The following is a 22,357-nucleotide window of genomic DNA, read 5'->3' as shown; positions in this document are numbered from 1 at the left end:
CTTAGAAAAATATGAATTCTACACATTTGTTATTGTTTCCTATTTAATGCATGGGCTGAAATCACTAAACGCTATGCTTTTTAGCTTAATTTATATTATAGCTACTTGATTGAGTGCAATGTCCTTGCTATTATTGCTGCTGGATTTCCTCATGAAAGTTCAGTTAAATTCTTTTTTTCCCTCCTCCTACAAGTTTTTGCCAAAGTAGTGAAAGAATAAAATAGTGTGTAGGTGTTTGAAAAACATATAACTACCAATTACTTTTCAAACTGTTGCAGGTCCCAGGGAGGCAGAGGCTGTTGATAAAGACAGAAAAGAAAGAGAAGAGGCAAATCAAATAGAAACTATTCCAAATGACTTTTTACTTTTGTCTTTGGCAGAGTCATTTAAAATGAATCACATGGCCAGAGTGGACTATGATTTGATAGTCTGAGAAGACACAATTACTTTGTTTACATTGAGCATAAGAGACTGCAGGCTTATTTCAAGTCAGACTTGCTGTTACCGAATGTATATGAATATAATATTGGTTCCCATGGGCTCTCAATATCTCACTGGTTGTTTTCACACTCATACTATCTCTTGGGTGTACCTAGAAGTAAGAGATACTTTTCTTTTTCTTATATGGGACAAGGATATATTAATAATGTCAGAAGTCTTACGGCATGTCCTTTTTTCACAGAGGTGCAGTTCTGCTGGGTTTGGTGAGTGGATTGATGCTTTCGACTTGTTCGTGGTTCCTGGGCACCAGTTTAATCTGGTGGGTTACAGGTATGTAGAGTTTACCTGCAGGTATGCCAGTTGTTCAGCTTGGTTGTCCAGTTTATTACACTTGCAAGCACGTGCACCTAGACTGGAAGTAGATGAGTGAGACAGCCGTACAAACGTGTGCTGTTGCCAAGTGGGCTATTACGTAGAACCAGCTGCCGCCCGTAATGACCCAGAGGTCACTGTGATTGCCAATGACAGCTGGCTCTGGATTTCACTTCCTCTTGTGTCAAATCCCCTCTCCTCCTGTAGTTGTCTAATGCTGTTCTGACTGAGCTGACAGAACTCCTTCATCTCCCAAATGACTCATCTAAGACGTGTGTTAGGTGCCTTCAGATTTACTGAAGGTCTGAGGAGGTGGAGGGCTGGACACTGCCCTGCTGCCAGACCTCCTCTGCTCTCCAGGATTGCTCGCTTCTCTGGTTTTCAGGAATGCCCTCCTTTGGGACTCCATAATGAAGCTCAATGTCCCTATCTCTTTCACATGTGACAGTTTAATTCCTCACCCCTCTACCCAGCTTTGGGGTTCCTGTTGGCTTATTTAGAGGCTTGGACCATCTCCTCCCTTCAGAATCATAGAATAGTGGTGAAGCTATGATACTTCAGGAACATTCTATTTATCTTCCTATGACTGAATTAGGCCACTTTTCTCCCTTCCCTTAAAAAGCAGACATGGGTCCTGGCTGGTGTGGCTCAGTGGATTGAGTGCTGGTCTGCAAACAAAGGAGTTGCTGGTTCGATTCCCAGTCAGGGCACTTGCCTGGGTTGCTGGTCAGGTCCCCAGTTGGGGGCATGTGAGAGGCAACCACACAGTGATGTTTCTCTCCCTCTCTTTCTCCCTCCTTTCCCTCTCTCTAAAAATAAATTTAAAAATATTTTTAGAAGCAGACATGGTTAGAGTCAGTTTTAGTGTTAAATAAAAAAGTTCCCCACTCCATGACAGAACCAATACTATATTTGATTTCTGGGAGATGTTGTTTTACATGTTAATTAAGCAGGGAAGTCAGAGTGTTGCATTAGAGGCTGTGTGGATACATGAGAATGTGTGTATCAGTAATAGATGTGGGTTGAATACATAAGTAAATTTCACACCCTAAGTGCCAGGGAGATGTCCATGTAGTCCAAATAGGTTGCTCAGTTAACGATGGCCAAGTCCTCATCCTCCTGGAGTAGTGAGCGCGAAATGTCGCAGTCATATTGAGCTGTTTTTCCTCCTTGTGTGTTTTCTGGTAGGCATTCTCTTTAGGGTTTGAGGAAGTGTGTAAGAATATTGGGGTAACCTTTCTTCTCTCATCAGAGAGATGCCTCATGAGATTCTTCAGGATCAGGACCAGACAACTTGGCTAATGCTGCTTGCAACGAGCATATCTGGCTTCTTAATCTGTATGCAAATAGAAAAAGAAACATGGAGAACAAGTGAAAGTTGGTTAAGCATTCATATCATGCCTTTGCTCATGGAATAGAAGTAAAATGCATATGGGGCAGATCATCAGCAGCTTCCTTTTCAACATGGGAGAGATGAGGTCCACAGACATATCAACTGTTTAAAGAACAGAAAAGCTGTGATTTACGGTGTTAGAATTCTTATACTTACTTCCCCAGATAAGCAAGGTCATATCCATGAGAGTCAAATCGAATCTAGTATTGTGGTCTCTCTGGGGTATTAAATGATAGTTTAAAAGACTCTTGGGGCAAACACATTTAAGACTTCTAAAAGGCTCTTTGCTGTAGACAGGAAAGCTGGGCCATAATTCATGAGCTTCATTTCCCTCTCTGATCACCTACTCATCTGAAATAAGTTGGAGTTCACACTTAATTATCTAGAGATGGTGCCCACCTTCCACTGATTCATCCCTGGAAATCACATTAAAAAGCAGAGGGCAGAAAAAAAAATTATATTTTTCATTGTATAGTTTAAGTTGGAAATCCCAACTGCATCTCAGCATGAAATTAATTATGGCAATGACCAATAGAATTTCATAAACGCAAAGAGCTTGAAATCTTGATGATCATTGAATTAGTAAACTCAAAGTTCTATTTAACAGAATGTACTAAACACATTCATAGGACCCCAGTGAACCATACAGTGTGCCTATAATTTTGTTGTATGAAAAATTTGATCTTTTGAAAATAAACATGTTAGACATAAATATTATTGGAATGCTCAATTACTGTTAATTCTGTTTGGTGTCTTAAGTGTTATAAAAGATTTGGAGGAAATTACTCGGTAGACTCAGTCTCAAACAAAAATCAGTTAAGGTATACAATTAAGTGAAAAAGTCAAAGTGACAAAGTGTGTTTCATATGACACCACTGGTGTACAAAAAGAGAAACATGCCTGCATGTATATTTCTTTCTATGCGTAGGGGTCTCTGGAAGGATGCAGAAAATGCTTACACTGGTTGCCTTCACTAAGGGGAACTAGTGGGTGATGATGGTCAGAGGACTTTTTTCTACCTTTTGAATTTTGGATTTTTGAACAGATAGCCTTTTAGAAAACTACAATTGTAGTGGATTAAAAAATATATAGGCTATGTAAAAAATGTAAAGTAAATTAAAAATAAAGACAATAACAGTCAAGGGAATGAAGATGTGTTTTCTTTCTCTCTAGATAGTTCTCTGGGGTAAGACAGAAGAAACAAAGTCATTCTGATATCTTTAGATTAGATTATCAAATCAGGACTCATTCTTTTAAAACTGAGTCATTATAAGCTAGTAAACAGAAAACATTTAATCTCAGTAATAAATATTGGGTTGGACAAAAAGTTCTTTTTTCCCCCCATAAGATGGCCTAGTAGTACTTAGTTGTCTTTAACTTCATTCAAAACAATTTTGTTAAATTGTATTGTAATAGCTGTCATATCAGCATGTGTTTAAAAAAGGCATCAAAATTGGTGAATTTTTATATAGCCATTTTAATATTGAAGATGGAAGAAAATGCACAACATTTTCAGCATACTATGCTTTATTATTTCAAGAAAGGTAAAGATGCAACTGAAACATGAGAAAAGATTTGTGCAGTGTATGGAGAGGGTGCTGTGACTGATTGAATGTGTCAAAAGTGGCATGCAAAGTTTCATGCTGGAGATTTCTCACTGGACAATGCTTCACAGTTGAGTAGACCAGTTGAAGTTGATAGTGATCAAATTGAGACATTGACTGAGAACAAGCAACATTATACCCACATGGGAGATAGCCAATGTACTCAAAATATCCAAATCAATAAAGCTATTGGTGAAAATGAAAAATGTGTCTTTTATTTTACAGAAAAACTAAATGAACTTTTTTGCCAACCCAATACATATAATTGAGAATGTAATACTATTTTCATCATTAATTTGGCAGATTTTTAGGAAAAAGGATTTTGGCAGGGCTCAAAAGGTGAGACTTTTGGTGAGGTTTCTGGAGGAAGAGAGCACTGGTATAACCTTTCAGGAAGGCAGTTGACCACAGATTATGACTGTTCAAAATGCTTCTACCCCTTGACACAGTAATTATAGTAGTCCCTCTTTATATCGCAGTTCACTTATCGTGCCCTCACTGTATCATGGGATTTTTAAATATATTATATTTAATTATTTATCATGGATTTTTTGCTATATCGCGGGATTTTGCGGTACTGTATACGTATGTTGTTAAAGTTACATAGGTTTAAGAGTGTAGAATATGTTTAAGAACATAAGTAGTGTTTATAAAAGTGTGGAAAAGGTTAATAAGGGAGTAGGAAAGGTTAATAAAGGACTGGGAATGGTTTATAAGTGTGTGGGAAGGGTTTATAAAGCCTTAAAATAAATACTAAAATAAATGTAAGGTTCCTACTTTACAGGTTTTCACCTATCGCGGGGGGTTCTAGAACGTAATACCTATGATAAGTGAGGGAATACTGTATACTTCTAAGAATGTTTTTAGGAAATAATCAGAGCTGTAGTAAGATATCAATTGACAAAGAAAGATGTTCCTCACAGTATCAGAAGCTTCATACATGGCCAATGATAGGAAAATGAGTGCTTATATTGTAGTGTATTTATCTAGTGGAACAGAATATGTGCATAAATTGTTTTAGGCAAAAAATTGATAATATGAGAAAGTTCTTGATATAATGTCGCATAAGCAGAACATAATCCTTAATATATGGTATTATTTCATTTACATAAAAATACTTCAATATAGAAAAAGATTAAGAGAAATACATTGGAGTATTTGTCTTGGTTATCTTAGTCTGAGGCAATTCTTACTTGCTTTCTTACAGTTCTGTATTTTTAAAATGTGCACAGTGAATAGGCATTACATTTGTTTTATTTCAGAATGAAAAAATGCTTTCTGTTATTAAAATAACCATTGTTGAATATAAGCATTGTATGGCCTCACTGTGGAGTTCAAGTCCGTTGAGTTGGAGAGGGCCCTGGAGCCTGGTTCTCATGTTTATCTGACTTGTGGTCTTTTGAAGTGGGGGAAACAGATAGTCACGTGGCCTTGTCCTGTGATGATGTAGGCAGAACTTATTGACGGGTATGAACCATGGGGCATGAAGAAGCTCGCTTTTCTGGAGTTCTTGCCCAGAGCAGTGAGGAGTCTGCTGCAGACACCCTTGAAGGGTGGATCACAATGATGCAACATTGATTAAAAAGTCTAGAAAATGTCGTATTCTATGGAAAAGTGTTATATGGATGGCTCCAAAATGGGGTGCTCTAAGACCCTGATATGCTTTCTCAAAGCTTATTTTAAAGGAATTGGGAGAGTTATTATATTTCTCAAAATTGGCTCAACAAATTAGCCAGCATTTACTAAGCGCCTGCTGTGGACCAGGCAGATTGCACAGCGCCCACACCCATGAGGCTGTTGAATGAAGGATGAACTGACTGTAGACTTGCTAAAGCAATATGTCTACAATACTATCACAGTCACATCTTCTCGTAGGACAAGGATAAGTATTTGAATGGATGGAAATGCCTTTAGGAAGGTCCTTAGCAAAAACATTCTAGAAACCACACCCACTCTACATGTTTTCTAATGTCCTGGATCTGACTAGTTGAATAGACATGTTTTTGGTATTACAGGTAAGGTCACTTTTTTCAGTTTTTATTGCTCTTAGGATCTTAACACAAACAATCCAAAATGCCTTCTTCCCTCCACCCACCATTCCTGAAGAAATAACACTGGACTGAGAGTCACTAGACTCACATTCCTTTGCCACCTGTGAGCGTCATCAACTGTGTGACCTCCAGCAAGTCATGTCAACTTCCTAGACCTCATTTTCTCATTAGTGTGAGGACTGGACCAGTATGCCCCTGAGGTCCCTTCTGGCTCTAAATAGCATACATTATCAGTCATCCTGTAAGCTTATTACTCCTCCCTCTTTTTTTGAGAAAGTAGAAGAGACCATTACTGCTTTTGTGTCTGATTTTTTTCTTTTTCTCTCAAAAATAGGAGCGGCTTCAGCTGCTGGACTTCTTTACTTGCCCACGTGGGCAGCTGCTGTTTCTGGCTGTGTACTCGCCCTCTTCACAGCGTCCATGTGGCCTCAAGTGCTCGGACACCTCATTAGCTCAGGGCCAAGCCCTGGGAAAGCCATGACTGTTGCCATGATGTTTTATATTCTAGACATATTTTTCTGTGCGTGGTGCACAGCTTTTAAATTTGTCCCAGGAGGAGTCTACGCCAGAGAAAAATCTGATGTGCTTTTGGGTGAGTACATTTGAGAGGTCTGGATTAAAGTAATAACTGCTAGAAAATACCCTTCAAGACTGGGATTTAGCATTTTACATGATGAGTGGAAGTAAATAGGATGATCTTGCATTTCTCATTAAAATGAAGTTTAGTCATTAAAAAAAACTGGAAAAGATCTAAGTTACTACTTAAAAACAAATTTCTTTACTCATCTGAATTTCAGTAGTATATATTACTAAAAGTCCTTTTAAGTAAATTAGTTGTAGAAAACAAGTTTAATTCATAATAAAGTATAAAAGAGGTACTATGTAACACTTGTATTATATGATATGTTGGGAAAGCATGTGATAATGATGTTCACATGGCTATTTCAATGGTAGGCTTGTAAATATATATATATATATATATACATATATATATATATGAATTGTGATTTTTTGGGGATCTCCTGAATTTTAGCTATGATTTTTATTTACTATATTTTTACCTACAAAATATATATTGCATATATGAATCTTAGTAGAAATGATAAATTTCCAACTCATAGAAATAAACACATTGTTCATTTTAGTGGTTATGAACTTATGTACCAAAATTAAAGTTTTATAAACTCATCTTGGTTTAATACTTTAAAACTTGCCTCCTGGCAATAATGAAATTACTGATGTATAATATACACATCAAACGTTGCTTATCATTTTAGTTTTAGTAAAACATGTCAGATGCTTCCAGGATAAAACCTTTGAAAAGTAAGGAGCCACAACATGTTGGTAGAGGATTCAGTTCTTGTTGGTTCATGCATTCATTTTTCCATTTGTTCATTTACTCATTAAAAAAAAATTCTTGCACACCTCCTGTGTTCCAGGCACAGTGCCAGGTGCTGGAGATTTAAGAGACATAGTGTCCTTGTCCACCTGAAGCTTCAGTTTAGTGGGGGAAACACCATACATGAAATTAGACAGATACTCGTGGAATTACTGTTGGGGTGAGTGCTGCACCTGAGTCTAGGCATCTAGCCGAGTTTCTTTGCAGTCCCCCTCGTGCGCTGGGTATACATCCAACTACTCTGTACATTTTCACATCAATTCTTCTGTTTCACAAGCTAGACATTTGTCAGGACAGGCTTATTTGGAAGATACATTTTTAAGTTATATGAAATATTAACATGACTTTTGAGAATTTGATATTTCTGGCAAATACCTAAGCTCTCATCTAATTTGAGAAACCCATTGCTGTGTTTCCTCTGCGATAACCTTGGCTTTGCGAACTTTTATTTCTTCTGGTTTCTTTCAGGTGTATGTGCTCTGTCCTGCTCTGTCTTCCTGTCCAATGCCCTGCCTTTTCCTTATTCCAGCTTGCTTAGGGGTCTGCCATGTGGAGAAAACGAAGGAAAGTAAGAGCCATTCTAAGCATAAGTTTATTTCATTAGAGTGTTATGAATGATGTGCTTTTGAGTGTCTTCTCAACCAATTTTATTTTTAGTAAGAGTGGCATTATATTGAGAAACCCATAAAATTAAAAAATGTTGGTAATGTTCACAGTAACTTTAATACAATAGAAAAGAATATGTATGAAATCAGAAACTAGTTATAAATTTATTGCCTGGGTTTTTTCTGCTGTGTTCTGAAAATTGCACATATATTGTTTTCTGGCTAGCCCTCCACCTAAAATTAACTTTTACTTAACATTTTTTAATTTATATATTGTTCAGTTATACCTCTGTTTCCATGCTTATTATATCCAGTCTTACACTGAAATGTAGTTTCTAATTGAGCTGAACTTTACTGACCCACCTTATTGGCACAGGGAGTGTTCTGGTATGCACCCACTGTGAGGAGCCTGTGCTCAGAGTACCCACATCCCAGGCCAGTATTATTGCCACAAACACATTCCCATGCTGAGAACCTATGTAGACTCGTGTGTTCCCAAAGCTCTTCAGTGGAGAAGGTTGAGTCTGTGCAGAAAGCTCCCTTCTCTTGAGCTCCACCCTCCTTTGCTCAAACAAGAACAATGCACATTCTCAGCAATCTAACATCAAGAAAACACTCAGGAAATTCAAAGAAATCCATCGGGGTCCTACCGAGCTGATTGCTCATGGTCATCACAATGATCAGAAGTACACTACTAGAATACCTGCTTAGGTACCAAGATAAATTCACTTAATAACTGAATTTTCAGGGTGTGCCCATTTAATTGAAAACTTGGCTCCTGGAATTTATCATTGGAAGAATTTTTAGATTAAATGTAATATGGATTAATATATTTTTTGTCTTTTGATAGGAACAGTGATGCTAATTATTGGGCTGAATATGCTATTTGGTCCTAAGAAAAGACTTGACTTTCTTCTTCAAACAAAAAACAGCCCTAAAGTGCTTTTCAGGAAGAGTAAAGAATACGTGAAACTTTGTAAGTATAGTTTTGCTTTCTTTTTAAAAAGTATTTATTAAAAATATAAATCTTCAAACACGTATGAAATTAGAGTATAATGAATCCTCATATACCCTTCACTCAGTTCCAACAATTGTTAACAATTTTCCAATGCTATTAACACTTACCTTCCCTACAGTTTTTGGTGAAATGCTTTAAAGCAGATCTCTAATATCATGTCATTTCAACTCTAAATACTCTGTGTTAGTTTGTTTTGTTTCACTTCTAATGTAAATAAGATGATTTAACAGGTAAAATTTCCAAAATGCTTTGTTTTAATAGTCGAGGCTATTTATTTTATTTCTTGTTCTTCTTTTTAGGAGATTAAATATGTGAACTTTTGGAATATTGATGAACTAGAAACTCAGACATGAAATGAGTTTACTATTAGACATGATTCATTTCAAATGAACTGGATTAAATAAATATTTACTGAATGTATAAAATTTGCAGGTAGCCTATTAGGACACAATAAATTTCATAACTGCATAGTGTTGCGTAGGATTTAAAGACATGTGAAAACTGGTTTTCATCCTCAATGAGTTGATACTTTACTAAAGAAGCCAAAATATTATAGTGTAAAGAGATAGAAAACAATTGAGAAGCTAAATAAAATTTCAATATATTTTTTCAATTTTTCAATTTATTTATTTTTTAAAAGTGTTATAAGGCAGTACGACCATTATATAAAAACCTGAGTATGTGTCCTACAATAATGTAAAAAGATTTTAAAATTTAAGGGGAATTTTTAAAATTCAGTTTTTTGTGTGTTCTTAAGTTTTAGTTGTGTCCCATGAAAACCGGGTCTGGCAGTGTTTGCTTATTTGTTTTTAATCCTGATAGTCTTTGTCTTTAAAAAAAAATTTATTATTACTAAGGACCATAATTCTTTACTTGATCCATTAAATTGAGGCATTTGGAACAGTTTACTTACAAAGTTGTTTAGATAGTTTTATGTGATTTTTAAAAATATGCTTTATATTTGAGAGCCATTTTAGGTTCATAATTCATTTTAGGTTCAAAACTGAGCAGAAAGTACAGTGCTTTCCCATATACCCTGTGACCTCGCAGACACACAGCCTCCCCCACTATCAACACCCCCGACTGGAGTGGTCTATTTATTACTACTGATGACTGTACACAGATGCGCCACTGTCACCCAGAGTCCATAGTTTCCATTAGGGCTCCCCTTGATGTTGTAGCTTCCATGGGTTTGGACAAATGTGTCATGACATGTATCTCCCATTATAGTCTCATACAGAACAGTTCTGCTGCATAAACATTCCTTGTGCTCCACCTATTCATCCTCCCCTCTCTCCTCCAAACTCCTTGCACCCACTGTCTAAATTGTCTTGCCTTTTCTAGAATGTCAGCCTTTGTCTTTTAATTTCAAAGTTTAATCTCTTTTAATTGTAATTCTTATGTATTATGAGTTACTGCTATCATCTTCCTTTTCCTTTTCTTTTTCTACTTTCTCTAGGTGTATTTCTCCTTGTTTATCTTCCTGCTTTCTTTTGCATTGAGTGGGTTTTTGAATTTATCCCATACTTCTTCCCTTCTTTTTCTAGTTTGGAGATTATACCTTTAATTTCTCTTCTTTTATTAGTTTTTTTTTTTTTCTCAGCACTTAAAGATATTCTCCTGTCATCTGACTTTTATTTTTGCTGTTGAGAAGTCAGCTGTCAGTGTAATCTTTGCTCTTTTTTAAAAAATAATTATTTTTAGATTTTATTTATTTTTAGAGAGAGCAGAAGGGAGGGAGACAGAGGAAGAGAAACATCGATGTGTGAGAAAAACATTGATTGGTTGCCTCTCATATGCCCCTAAATGGGGACGTAGACTGTAACCTAGGCATGTGCCCTAACTGGGAATTGAACCTGTGACCTTTAGGTTCTCAGGCCAGCTCTCAATTCACCAAGCCATGCCAGCCAGAGCTAATCTTTGTTCCTTTGAAGATAATCTGTCTTTTATCTTTGGCAGCTATTAAGATTCTCTCTTTGATGTTCTGCAGTTTTCTTGTGATATTTCTAGATGTAAATCCTTATTCCCATACCCCACCCACCACCCAGCTTGCCTGGGAGCTTTTGGGGCTTTCTGAAGCTAAGGGTTATGTTTTTTATCTATTCTGGAAAATTCTCAGCATTGTGTCTACAAATATTGCCTCTTTCTCATTTTTTCTCTTGTTTTGATTCCTGACATCCTTTCTCTTCTTTCCTTTTTGACTCTAATTAGGTATGTGTTAGACCTTCTTATTCTCTTCGCCATGTTTCTTAACCTCTTCACATTTTTTACCTTTGTTTTCAAGCTATCCCTTGCACTAATTCTCCATTCAGCTTCATCTAATCTGCTGCTTATCTTGCCTATTGAGTTTCTACTTTCAATTATAGTTATTATATAATTTTATTTCCAGAAGCCTGTTTTCTTTACAACTTTTCCTGATCATTGATTTAGTTTCATGTTCCTCATCATACTTTGAATGCCCTCTTTTATTTTTTCTAAATATGTTAAGCATCTCAGTTTACATTCTGATTCTTTAAGTTCAATATCTAAAGTATTTGTGGGCTTCATTCTTCAAGATGTTTTTTCCTGCTGCTGGTTCCTACTCACGGAGAGTTGTTTTCTCATATATTAATTCCTGTATCTATTTATGACTTATTTTTACTTTAAACTCATGGTTATTGGATTATTTTAGGGAAGATTTTTTGAAACCTACTTTTAATGTATGGGATAAGTATGCATGTCATACATGAAAATTAATCCAGGAATTAGACATTTCCCCTTTGCACAAAATCCTTGATTAATAGGTTCAATAATTTCATGAAAATTATTTTAAGCAAACTTAATTTCTTTTAAACAAGCATTTTTAATTTCTTTTTAGTTTTGTGGCTGCTTGTTGGTGTGGGGTTATTGGGATTAGGACTACGGCATAAAGCCTATCAGAAGAAATTGAGCAAAAGGGTAAGTAATTAACAATCTTAATATAGATTTACATGACATATATGTATATACATACATTTGTATGCTTCACCATTATGACTGAACTCGAGGCATGAATCTAATGACTTAAGGGCCCCGTATCTCTCCTTAACCATTAGGTCAGAGACTGATGATAACATAGTAGAATTATTTTATGAAGTTGGGTTGGTTCTTGAAATAGTATAGACACATATAGTAGAGGGAAACTGCTCATGATTTTATTATATGAAGTTATTTTTGTCAGCTCATGAGTTAACATTTAAATTATAGAACAAAGAACTATTTTATAGTGGGCTTCTTTTGCTGCCTGGTAGATGTTGCCGAAGGCAATAATGTGATATTCTTTGATTTAAAAAAAGAACTTACAGATAATTCTTGATTTTGCAAATTTAAGGTAACTTGTGTATTGATGAATTGTGGAAATTTTCTTGTCTCTTTTCTGTCTTGCTCTCTACAATTGTATATATGTTATTGTCCCTTTCTCTGCTAGAAAGGTGGCCAAGAGTAAGTCATTCTAATGTTATGCTTTCTATCTGCTCTAATAAAATGTTTGATGTGTTTTGTAATGCAGTTAGAGTTACAGTTTTGGGTAAAACAGAATTTACAGATTAACTTTAGATTTTAACAATCTGCATTGCCCGACAAATTTTTCATATTAAATATAAAGCTATACTGAAGATGCAGGCTGTGCTTCTCTTGTTTACCTCTAGCACCTCATGGAGTGCTTGGCACATGTTCGGAACTCAGTAACCATTTCTTAAATAAGTAAATAACTCCTTGGATGTTCTCTTTCTTTTTCCCTGTATTCATTTGTCATTATTACTGCAAATAATGTCAGTCAGAATAGGATACCTAATGTCAGGGACTTTTCAAAAGGAGTCATTTCAGTAGGATTTAGTACCTGTTGTTTTGTTCATTCGCTCATTTATTCACTTGACAAATATTTATTGAATGTTTCTTTTTTTTCCTGGTGACAGAGATTTGGAGGTAAACAAGTTGGACAATATGCCTGCTCTCATAAAGTTTACATTCTAGCAGGAGAGAAAGACAATATTCACAGGAACAAATAAGGAATCAAGGATGACTTCTGTTTTTTTTTGCTTGAGCAACTGGATAGAGGGAGGTAGCATTTACTGAGATTGGAAGAATGAGGGAATACCAGGTTTTGGAGTGATAAAATCCAGAGTTAATTATATAGTTGTATGAAGAGGGATAGCTTGACAAATATTATCATGCCTCTTGAAATCTCTGCTGATGGTTCCATTCTTTTTATATGATGTTCACTAAAGTGAATACTTTTTCTTATGTAAAGATGAAATATCCCTCTCACTACTGGTGGAAGATTGAGCTGTTTATGTTGAGTAATGGCCCTCCTATGTCTAGAGGTTGCTACTTATTCTTCTTCCAGTCTGAGCTTGTATGCTTCACTCTGAGTTGTTTTTCAGTTGTGGTGATGGATTTGTTTTAATCTAGCCAACCGCTTTCATAGGATCCCTGCTGCAGATCAGAAGGTATTAGTCTGAGATGGGTGGTTAGGGTTGGGCAGTATAGTCTCTGAGCCCATGGACCCAAAAGAGGAACTCTCAAAGGGGTTGTGCTCCTGAACCTTGGCCTGGCCAGGGCAATAGGGGAGTAACACCATTTATAACTTGGCTAGAATCAGCACATCACTTTACAAATATGTTAAAGGACTTTGTATGTCCCTCTGTGAGCTCATTCTTCTCCAGTGCTAGGGAAACCTCCCTCCTGAACATGGTATTTATTTTCATGCATTTCTTTATATTGTTATGAGAGATGATATGTCCCTAGACAATATTGCTTTTTGTTTTTAACTTTATCTAAATGACATATGTCATATACATTTTGCAACTTACTTTTTTACTTAAAATTATCTTTATAGCCTCAACTCACTTATTACCACTGTGTAGTGTTCCATTATATGCATGCGATGCAATTTCCGTACTCATTTTCCTGTTGAAACAATAGCCAGATTGTTTCTAAATTTTTGCTATTAAAAACAATGCTTTATTGCAAATGCTCACTTTCCAAACATTCCTTCTAATTTCTAAGCTTAAGCTAGACGTTCACAGAAGGTTATGAGAATACCATATAGCAAATGTCTCCTTATTTTTATGAATTAAATGTGGGCAAATGTCTAAAAAAATCCCTTTGCTTAAGTAGACAGAGGTGAAGCAAACTGGGTCATTAATCCTACTATTGTTTATAGTTATCCTAAGTCACCATTAAAACATCCTCAGGCACCAACCACAGAGGTCTCTGCCGCCATCTGGCCTTTCAGGTTTGGCTACGACAATGAAGGATGGTCTAGTCTAGAAAGATCAGCTCAGCTGCTTAACCAAACAGGTAAGTCTTCCTGGAATTGGTTCTAAGTTTTGAGAAACTACAGTTGTTGGTTTTATTTTGAGCAAGATCATAAGTAACCAGAGGAGGGTTTGCTGGGTTATAAACTAATCTCTTTAAAAGGCTGAGAGCCATTGATTCTGAACAAAGCCTCATACTGGGTATCTACAGGGGATTCTTGTCATGCCTTTGCTCTTAGAGGTGCCCCTGCTGGAGGCTTCTGTCACTTGGGGACTGACTTTGGGGACCAGAAAACAGTCGTAATAAAGTCAGCGTGGGTCAGGGTGATGCTCATTTGTGAAGCAAATTGGTTTCAAGAGCCTAAGGGGCAAGTTTTAAGTTTCCGTGTTTGAAGGAACTCATCTTTGTATGAGCATCCTTGAAAATATGTGGTTCATAGATCAACTGTATGGAGGGTGGAGCAAGGTATATAAAGGGCTGAATAGTTCTGGTTATTCCTAATGATAAGCATGTGTCCTGGGATGTTGCTGAGGGTCCTTTAGTCCCAATTACTGGCCTCCAAGTCATGTCTGGCCAAAGTCTGGAAAACACAATACAGTACACTTACTTCCATGTCAATATCAAGGAGGTGCTTACCCAAGAATAAAACACTATTGTGCACCAGTCTCTTGTTTCTGAACATAAATTTGGAATCTAAGAAAGGCATTAAGCTTATTTGAGATTGGGAGATTATGTTAGTCATGTTTAAAAATTTAGAAAAGTTATGTCTTTATCCTTTCTTGCATTTGCTTAAGGTGCCCCATGTACTAATTACATTCTAAATATGGGGAAATTCCCTTACAGCTCAGTTGGTCTTCTTCACCTTTGTGTCTCATTAGGAATTTGGTTTTGATTTATGAGTGAAGGCAAAGGGTTCAAGAACAAAGTTTTACTAATTATTTTTGCATTACTGCGGTTAATCGTCCCTGGCTGGTTTGGCTCAGTGGATTGAGCGTCGGCCTGCGAGCTAAGTGTCGCTGGTTCGATCTTCCAGTCAGGGTACATCAGAGAAGGAAAACTCTGACTCCAAAAAACCTCCGCTGCCTTGCAGCATACCTCTTCAGGGGAAAGGCTAAGGGAGTAAACCCCGACAGAAAATCCGGAGCCGGAGTCCCTAAGGCGGTTCGACGTTTTAGTCAACACCAGCAACTCCTGCGGCGCACCTGAAGCCAAGCTGTATTGACTCCGTCTTTCCCTTGGACCCTTCAGCTGCGAAGAGAGGGGGGGTCTGCTGCATGGGCAACAGCAGACCCTCCATATCACCCTGCCCAGGCTCTGTAGCTTCAGCTTCGCTGGAGAGGACACTCCAGCGTCATCACAAGATGTCGATTCAACACGGGAGGAGACAGATACTGTGTCACTCCCGAGTTGGACTGCACAACCATTCTCGGCGGTGCAGATAGACTCTTAAGAAGCTACACCATCGTCTCTCGAGACGGACGGCTGCCAACCGACTGCGGTTAATCACAATGTGCCTTTTTTCCCTTAACAGGTGCAGATTTCATAACAATTTTGGAGAGTGATGCTTCTAAGCCCTTTATTGGGAACAATGACTTAACTATGTGGTTAGGAGAGGAGTTGGGTTTCTATACTGATTTTGGTCCAAGCACAAGGGATCACACTTGGGGGTGAGTGTACCTTGGAAACTAATCCTGAACATAACTGAAAAACTAGGCAGCACAGACCCAGAGTGGGAAGTGGAGATTGTCATACCTTACTTAGTTCTATGACTGTGCCCCAGTGATTCTTCTTGGGGGATGAGGAGGGGCTGCAGATATGCATATTCCATCATTGTTTTAATGGTTTCCCTGTCCTGGACCTTTTCAATTTACCATTATAAACCATTCAGTACAGGAGCTGAGGTTACCACAATGGGCATATCTGACCTGGACATGGTCCTCGTGGAACTTACATTCTAGTGTGAAGAGACAGAAAATAAACATGTACATGAATAAATCAATAAGATCGTTTGAGACAGTGATTACACATTACGTAGGAAAGGAAACAAGCTCTCGAGAGACGAAGTGACTGGGTAGGCAGGGATGCTAATACAGGCAGGATGGTCAGGAAGGTTGCTCTACAACCTCATGGTGGGAAGAACAGAGGATGTAGGCATGGGAAGAGTGGAGGGAACCACCAGCATGATGATCTGGGGTTGTATCCAGTGTGGTGTCCCGAAGCATAGGGACTGAGGGAGAACTGATGAAAAATGAGGTCAAGGGTGGGCACCTGATCTTAGAGAGCTTGTAATGGGAAGCCACTGGAGGACTTAAAACATGAGAGCAAACAGATCTGATTTACATTTTTAAAAGCTCCTCCCAGCTGTTCTGGGAAGACCAGAATGTCAGGGGCAAGAGTAGAGCATGAGACAGGTGATGAGGTAGATGCAGTAGTGGGTGAGGGATGACAGGGAGTGCTGTGGAGATGGGGAGAAGAGGGCACATTCAGGAACAGTTGTGGAACACAGCTGACAGGACTTAGTGATGGTTTGGGTGTCAGGCGCCCAGAAGTGAAGAGTCAAGGGCAACGTGTAGGTTTTTGACCTGAATCCCTGACAGGAGGTGATGCCGTTGAATGGCATTGGTGTGGCCAGGAGAGCAGCAGGATCGTGCTAAGTTTGAGATGCCCCTGGACTGAAAAGTGACATTCAGTAAGCACCTGTGTGTGGCCTGGAGAGCTGAGTAGGACAGGACAGGCTGGACATGGGAATTCAGTTATCATCATTGGAGAGGGTCTCCCGTCGGAGGGGTCCCGTGAGGGGTCAGGGAGATAGTGCGTGCAGCAAGACACGAGAAGCCAGCTGGGCCTGAGTGTAGCTCCTCCTTTTTGTAGTTCTTTGACTGAGACTAAAGTAGAACAGACTTGCACATCTTTATTGGACAGGTTTTAATTTTTAATTTTGTAAATTGTTACTTCGTGTCCTTGTTGGCAAGAGCATACATTTCCAGGTGTGCTAATTAATACTAGAATTGCTTATGCAAATATGTTGCCAAAGTAACAATGCAAGTGAAATGGACTTTGTGTATTACTAATTCTTCCCTTTTCGTGTTTCCATAGCATTTACTAAAACAGTTGATAAAACTGTTGTATCAGTTTATTATTGACAGTGAGAAATGCTAAATAGCAGAGATACAATGAATGGATAAGCAGACTGCCACATACGTCTCCGCCACGATATTGCTCTGAATGCCCCTGTGGGAAGCTTGGGGTGTGACACACCCCTTTTTAACACATTCGCGTAGTCCTATCTGCAGGATATGGCTGGACCAATGGTGACGTTTCTTTTCATTCGCGTACAGGATTATGGCTTTGTCAAGATACCCTATTGTGAAATCGGAGCATCACCTCCTTCCGTCACCAGAGGGCGAGATTGCACCAGCCATAACTCTGACCGTAAACATCGCGGACAAACTGGTGGACTTTGTGGTGACACACTTTGGGAATCACGAGTGGGTTTCTTTGGTCTCTCTAATGCCAAGAAACATTATTAGTACATGACTTTGATTTCTGTGCAATGAATTCTCTTGCTTTCTTCTTTTTTTCTCTCACAGACTTTTCCCTGTGCAATTGCTTTTAAAACTCAGGTGTAGATACATTTGAGATGTAGGCAGTCGGTAGTGAGGGTTCAAGGCAGCAGTTAACGCTTGCATGAGACAGCAGTGACTGAGCAGGTGCTGTGCTAAGTGCATTAATGTATTTAATTTTCACTCTGTGTGAAGTAAATACTAGTATAGTCCCATGTTATAATAAATAAGATAGGCTGAGAGAGGTTACATGACTTGTCCAACCAAGGTCACACAACTAGGAATGAGGTAGACCCAACTCAGAGCCGGTAAGTATGTGGAATCACAGGGTACACCGGGCTGTGGAAAAAAGGAAAAGGAAATTCCCTTTTCCCACAGTGTTACTACGATTGGAAGTACTGTTAGGATTTGAGAATACTGAATGACATTGGTTTTTCCCTCATGTTTTCACAATTCATTGATAGATAGGCAGAGGAATCTGCCAGGGAGATCAAAATATCACTTTTGATTTTGATAAGCCTATTTGGACAACATTACTTAAGGGCGTCCATATGCACCTGCTAATACAGCTCCCAGCAATACATGAAACTAACCCCCTCCCCCCAAATAGCAGGCATACCCAGCAGGGACAGAGTCTGCCCTGACAAGCTCTCACCTAGGTGGAGAGAATAAACCAGAAAACACCCTGTTTGTAAACTAGCAGTTTTCAAGAAGAGAGAAGAAGGATTTGGGACAAGCCTGCTCAGTTAATTCTTCTAAACTTCATTAATAATAGAAGTCCTCCCCAAAAGAAAAGAGTGGAGAGAGAGAGGCCAGAGATGGTTTTCTAAGAAAGTCCCTCTACAAGGAGACATGAAGAGTGGGGAATGAGTTTCATTCCCCCAAAATAACATTCACAACCAGTGACTCAGTTCTGAATAAATCGTGACTAATGCCAAGAATATATTATAAAGGCAAAGAGAAACATATATACTTGATACTCTACCATAGTAAACATTCTGTAATAATAATAGAAAACACTGCTGTAAAGTGCTAAGTGCTATAAAATAGGGCATACAGGTTCTGTTCACATTAATAACATAAGGCCACAGAGCTTTAAAGTGATATACAGAACATTAGAAAAACAGTATTCTTGTACTGAGTTTTACGTAAACAAAACTAATGGATCTGCTACCCTTATTTTCCTGGTTACCTCACTTTTTCTCACAGTATTATGGAGATCTGTGAAAGCATGTTTGCATATTTTCTGAAATAAGTCAGAGCATAAGCAATATAAACAAATCATGAGATCTAGTCACTAATCATACTCTCGCTTGCCTCCTTAGAAATAAGAAGGGCGTTTGGAAGATGGGTGATATAGATGGTCCATATCTCTTTAAAAAGCTGTTTGAAGGGTCATCTTCTGTTTCTCCCAGTACTTTTCATGTATCAAGTACAGGCCTTCAGAAATTATCCCACCAACCTTAAGTAGCACTGGAATTGAGTTTATCTTTTTTTTTTTTTTTAAGGCACTTTTGTGTTTAAAAAAAAAAAAGCTACAAGGTTTTAACCTAAGAAATAGCTAAATCTCCTCTTCTCCCTCTTTTCTCTTTGGCTCCCCCCACCCCCCCTCTTCCACTCCCTCCAGGCTCCTCTGCAATGTAAAGAACAAGACTTGAAAGGGAAGGCAAGACTGAAAGACAGCTCAGACTGTGTTGGAAGAATAGCCTTGTCTAACTTTCTATCAACCACATCTTTAAAGCTCTCTGAATACAGTAGTCCCTCTCTATATTGCGGTTCAGTTATCGTGGCCTCACTGTATTGTGGGATTTTTAAAAATATTATATTTAATTACTTACCAGTGATTTTTCCCTATATCACGGGATTTTGCGGTACTGTATACGTATGTTGTTAAAGTTACGTAGGTTTAGGAGTGTCAAATATGTTTAAGAACATATGTAGTGTTTATAAAAGTGTGGAAAATGTTAATAAGGGACTGGGAATGGTTTATAAGTGTGTGGGAAGGGTTTATAAAGCCTTAAAATATATATAAATACTAAAATAAATGTAAGGTTCCTACTTCACGGATTTTCACCTATTGCTGGGGGGTCTAGAATGTAATACCCACGATAAGTGAGGGAATACTGTAACACCATATCCTTTACTTGCTATCTTACTTGATTTAATAATAATGACAACAACAGCAATAACAATAATAGCTAACCTTTACTGAGGAGATGTAACTCAAGGGAGGAGGCAGTGTAATTTAATGGTCAAGAGCATGGAATTCCAGAGCCTAGAATCAGACCATCTGGTTTGAATACTAACTCATGGTATATCCTTCACCAAGTTATTTAACTAGCTTCGCATCTGTAAATCAGGGGCAATAATCCTGCCTATTGCATGGGGTTCTTGTGAGAATTAAATGAGCTGTATTATCTCATGCAAAGTACATGAATACAGTAAGTGCTTGATTAATGCTGCCCATTATTATTAAACCCAGTTAGACAACCCTAAATATAAAGTACATTGGGCAGCTTAAAAAGAATTCACTTATCAAACAGAAATCAGGTATCTGCCATACAGTCTCTGTCCTTAGAGCAAAGCCTGTGTCCTTCCTTAGAAGCCCTGTCCATAAACACTGTAGCCACCCAACAAGGGACATGAGAAATGTCATGCTTCATATAATTTGTGAAGCCATCGTTACATATTTTTGTTTGTCTTTGTTTTCTACAGTACTAAATACAGGACTCTTACTGTGAATAAATATTTAGAGATTTCATATTCTAGTGATTATGGCATACAAACATGAAATCATATTAGGAATAAAATACAGAATGCTTGTGCATGTTATTAGCTGATTCAACAAGATTTTTAAGATTACTGACTATGCAAATATCTTTTTACAACCAATACATAGGAAATAGCAGCATTTCTTACAAGTCATTTAGGTACATGCCATTTTTAAATGTTAAATTTTAGGTTATTAACTAAGTCACCAGTTAATCACCATTGGTTTTTTCTCTCATTTATAACGTGCATAAATGTACAAACAGGAACTAGCACAGAACCTGTTGTCTGAAGACCTGTGTTCTAGTTTTGGTCCCAGAGAAACATAACCTTAGTGAGTTTCAGATCACTTGTCACTGAAAATTGGATAAAATGTTATCGGGCTAAACAAATATTAACAAATCAGAAAACATGTATATGTTATTTCTCTCTCCTTGCCTTATATCTTCACATAGGCTTTCTGTTGTTATTATTATCATTGGGTAACATTTGTCTCCTGAGAAAATGTAAAACCAAATTCATGGATTATTTCCCAATAATATATTGCTAAAATATATGTGTACAAAAGTGCTGTCTGTGCTACAGTGACTTCAGAATTTTCTAAAGCTGGATTTGAATCCTGGTGCCATGTGTTGGAAGGAACAAAATTCACTGCTGACTTAATGGATTATGTTAGAAGGGTCAAAGGCACAGATAAGAGATGCTAAGGCCTGAGACACTAGTAACATTGGGGGTCATTAGCATGCTGAGTGTTCTGAGAGTGAGACCTGGAATCTAGGTGCCAGGCATGAAGAATGCAGCTACTGCCCCATGAACTGGGGAAGAAATACCCTAGCTTCTCTCTCCTCTTACCTTCTTATCTCCTGCTGGTGCCTCGCACTGGTGAAACATCACTGGAAGCCAGCAGACAGGGAGCCCAGGAGATGAAATCTGCAGGGGTCAGCTTCCCAGGGCGTAGAGAAGGGCCAAGAATGGATCTGGGCAGGGGAGATGCAAAATAGCCGTAGACGTGTTACTAGTTAGCATCATTTAAAAATAGAGCTAATGCCTGCTTCTCAGTTATTATAAGAATCCAGTATCAAAAAGGTGTTAGACAAATGGCCATTCTTTTCACTGTTTTGTTTTCTGAGACATCTTTTAATAGTACTCAGCTGTCCACACATACTTATCTAAGCTTAGTCCCGTCTTCAAATCCTACCTTAATGAGATGTTTCCAATCTTCTTGGTCCTCGGTGATATCCCTCTACCTTCCTTTGCCATTGTTTTTTTCTTAATCATATATTAGCTATCTTTCTCTGTAAATGTCTGTGTTGTTCTGTTGCCTATTTGCTCCTGGATCCATTCCTGCCTTCTTTGCCTCTTGGCTCCACATTGTAGGGAACCACATTTCCTGTCTGTTGCCTTCTGGCTGCTGAGTAGCCAATGGGAGGTAGGCTGAAGGCTGGCCGTCAGGAGGAGCGGAGAGGCCAGGTGTTTCTCATCCACTTTCTCTGCTTTCTCTAGTTTTCTGGCAGCAAGTAAGTGTCCTCTGTGGCTCCAGTTCCTCCTTAGAGGACTCCTGCTCCTTTTGGGCAGCCCCCTCCGCAGCACCATCTCCCACCAGTTAGGGCTGGCTGCTGGCTGCTGGGGCTCCTCCTGTTGTGTCTCTGGCTCTCGGGGTGGTACTGGTTTCTCCTTGTTGCAAAACTCCAGTTGCCTCACTGACTGCTGTTTGGTTTCCCATCACCTAGGTAACCAGTTCCCAATATTAAATTCACTTTATTTGAATGGTTTCAGTTGTCCTGGTTGGAAATGTCAAATATGATGTCCCTATTTTCCCCCAAATAGATTGTAAATCACCCAAAAGCTTGATGTCCTTGCCTATT

At 38.3% G+C, this 22,357-nt stretch overlaps 1 protein-coding gene and 1 long non-coding RNA gene across 3 annotated transcripts in view; one reads left to right on the top strand and one right to left on the bottom strand.

Annotated features, from left to right (window-relative positions):
- CWH43 (cell wall biogenesis 43 C-terminal homolog) overlaps window positions 1-22,357 on the top strand; it is a 45,483-nt gene that overhangs the window by 14,408 nt on the left and 8,718 nt on the right. The window contains exons 6-12 of one of the 2 annotated variants that reach the window (XM_090266899.1): window positions 683-771; window positions 6,196-6,453; window positions 8,722-8,841; window positions 11,741-11,820; window positions 14,097-14,202; window positions 15,692-15,827; window positions 17,499-17,648. In XM_090266899.1, coding sequence (XP_090123025.1) covers window positions 683-771; window positions 6,196-6,453; window positions 8,722-8,841; window positions 11,741-11,820; window positions 14,097-14,202; window positions 15,692-15,827; window positions 17,499-17,648 — 939 coding nt within the window. Of the gene's footprint in view, window positions 1-682; window positions 772-6,195; window positions 6,454-8,715; window positions 8,842-11,740; window positions 11,821-14,096; window positions 14,203-15,691; window positions 15,828-17,498; window positions 17,649-22,357 lie in introns of both variants that reach the window. The other variant, XM_090266898.1, reaches the window with a different exon arrangement.
- LOC150020148 (uncharacterized) lies at window positions 378-22,113 on the bottom strand. Its single transcript, XR_016509113.1, has 3 exons — window positions 21,691-22,113; window positions 21,345-21,469; window positions 378-2,149 (listed from the first exon to the last, which is right to left on the bottom strand). It is a non-coding gene; the product is annotated as an uncharacterized LOC150020148 (long non-coding RNA).

This window comes from Furipterus horrens, unplaced genomic scaffold, assembly GCF_987537825.1.
Source record: "Furipterus horrens unplaced genomic scaffold, mFurHor1.1.pri manual_scaffold_2, whole genome shotgun sequence".
Classification (NCBI taxonomy): Eukaryota; Metazoa; Chordata; class Mammalia; order Chiroptera; family Furipteridae; genus Furipterus; species Furipterus horrens.
This window is presented reverse-complemented; position numbering and strand designations above follow the sequence as displayed.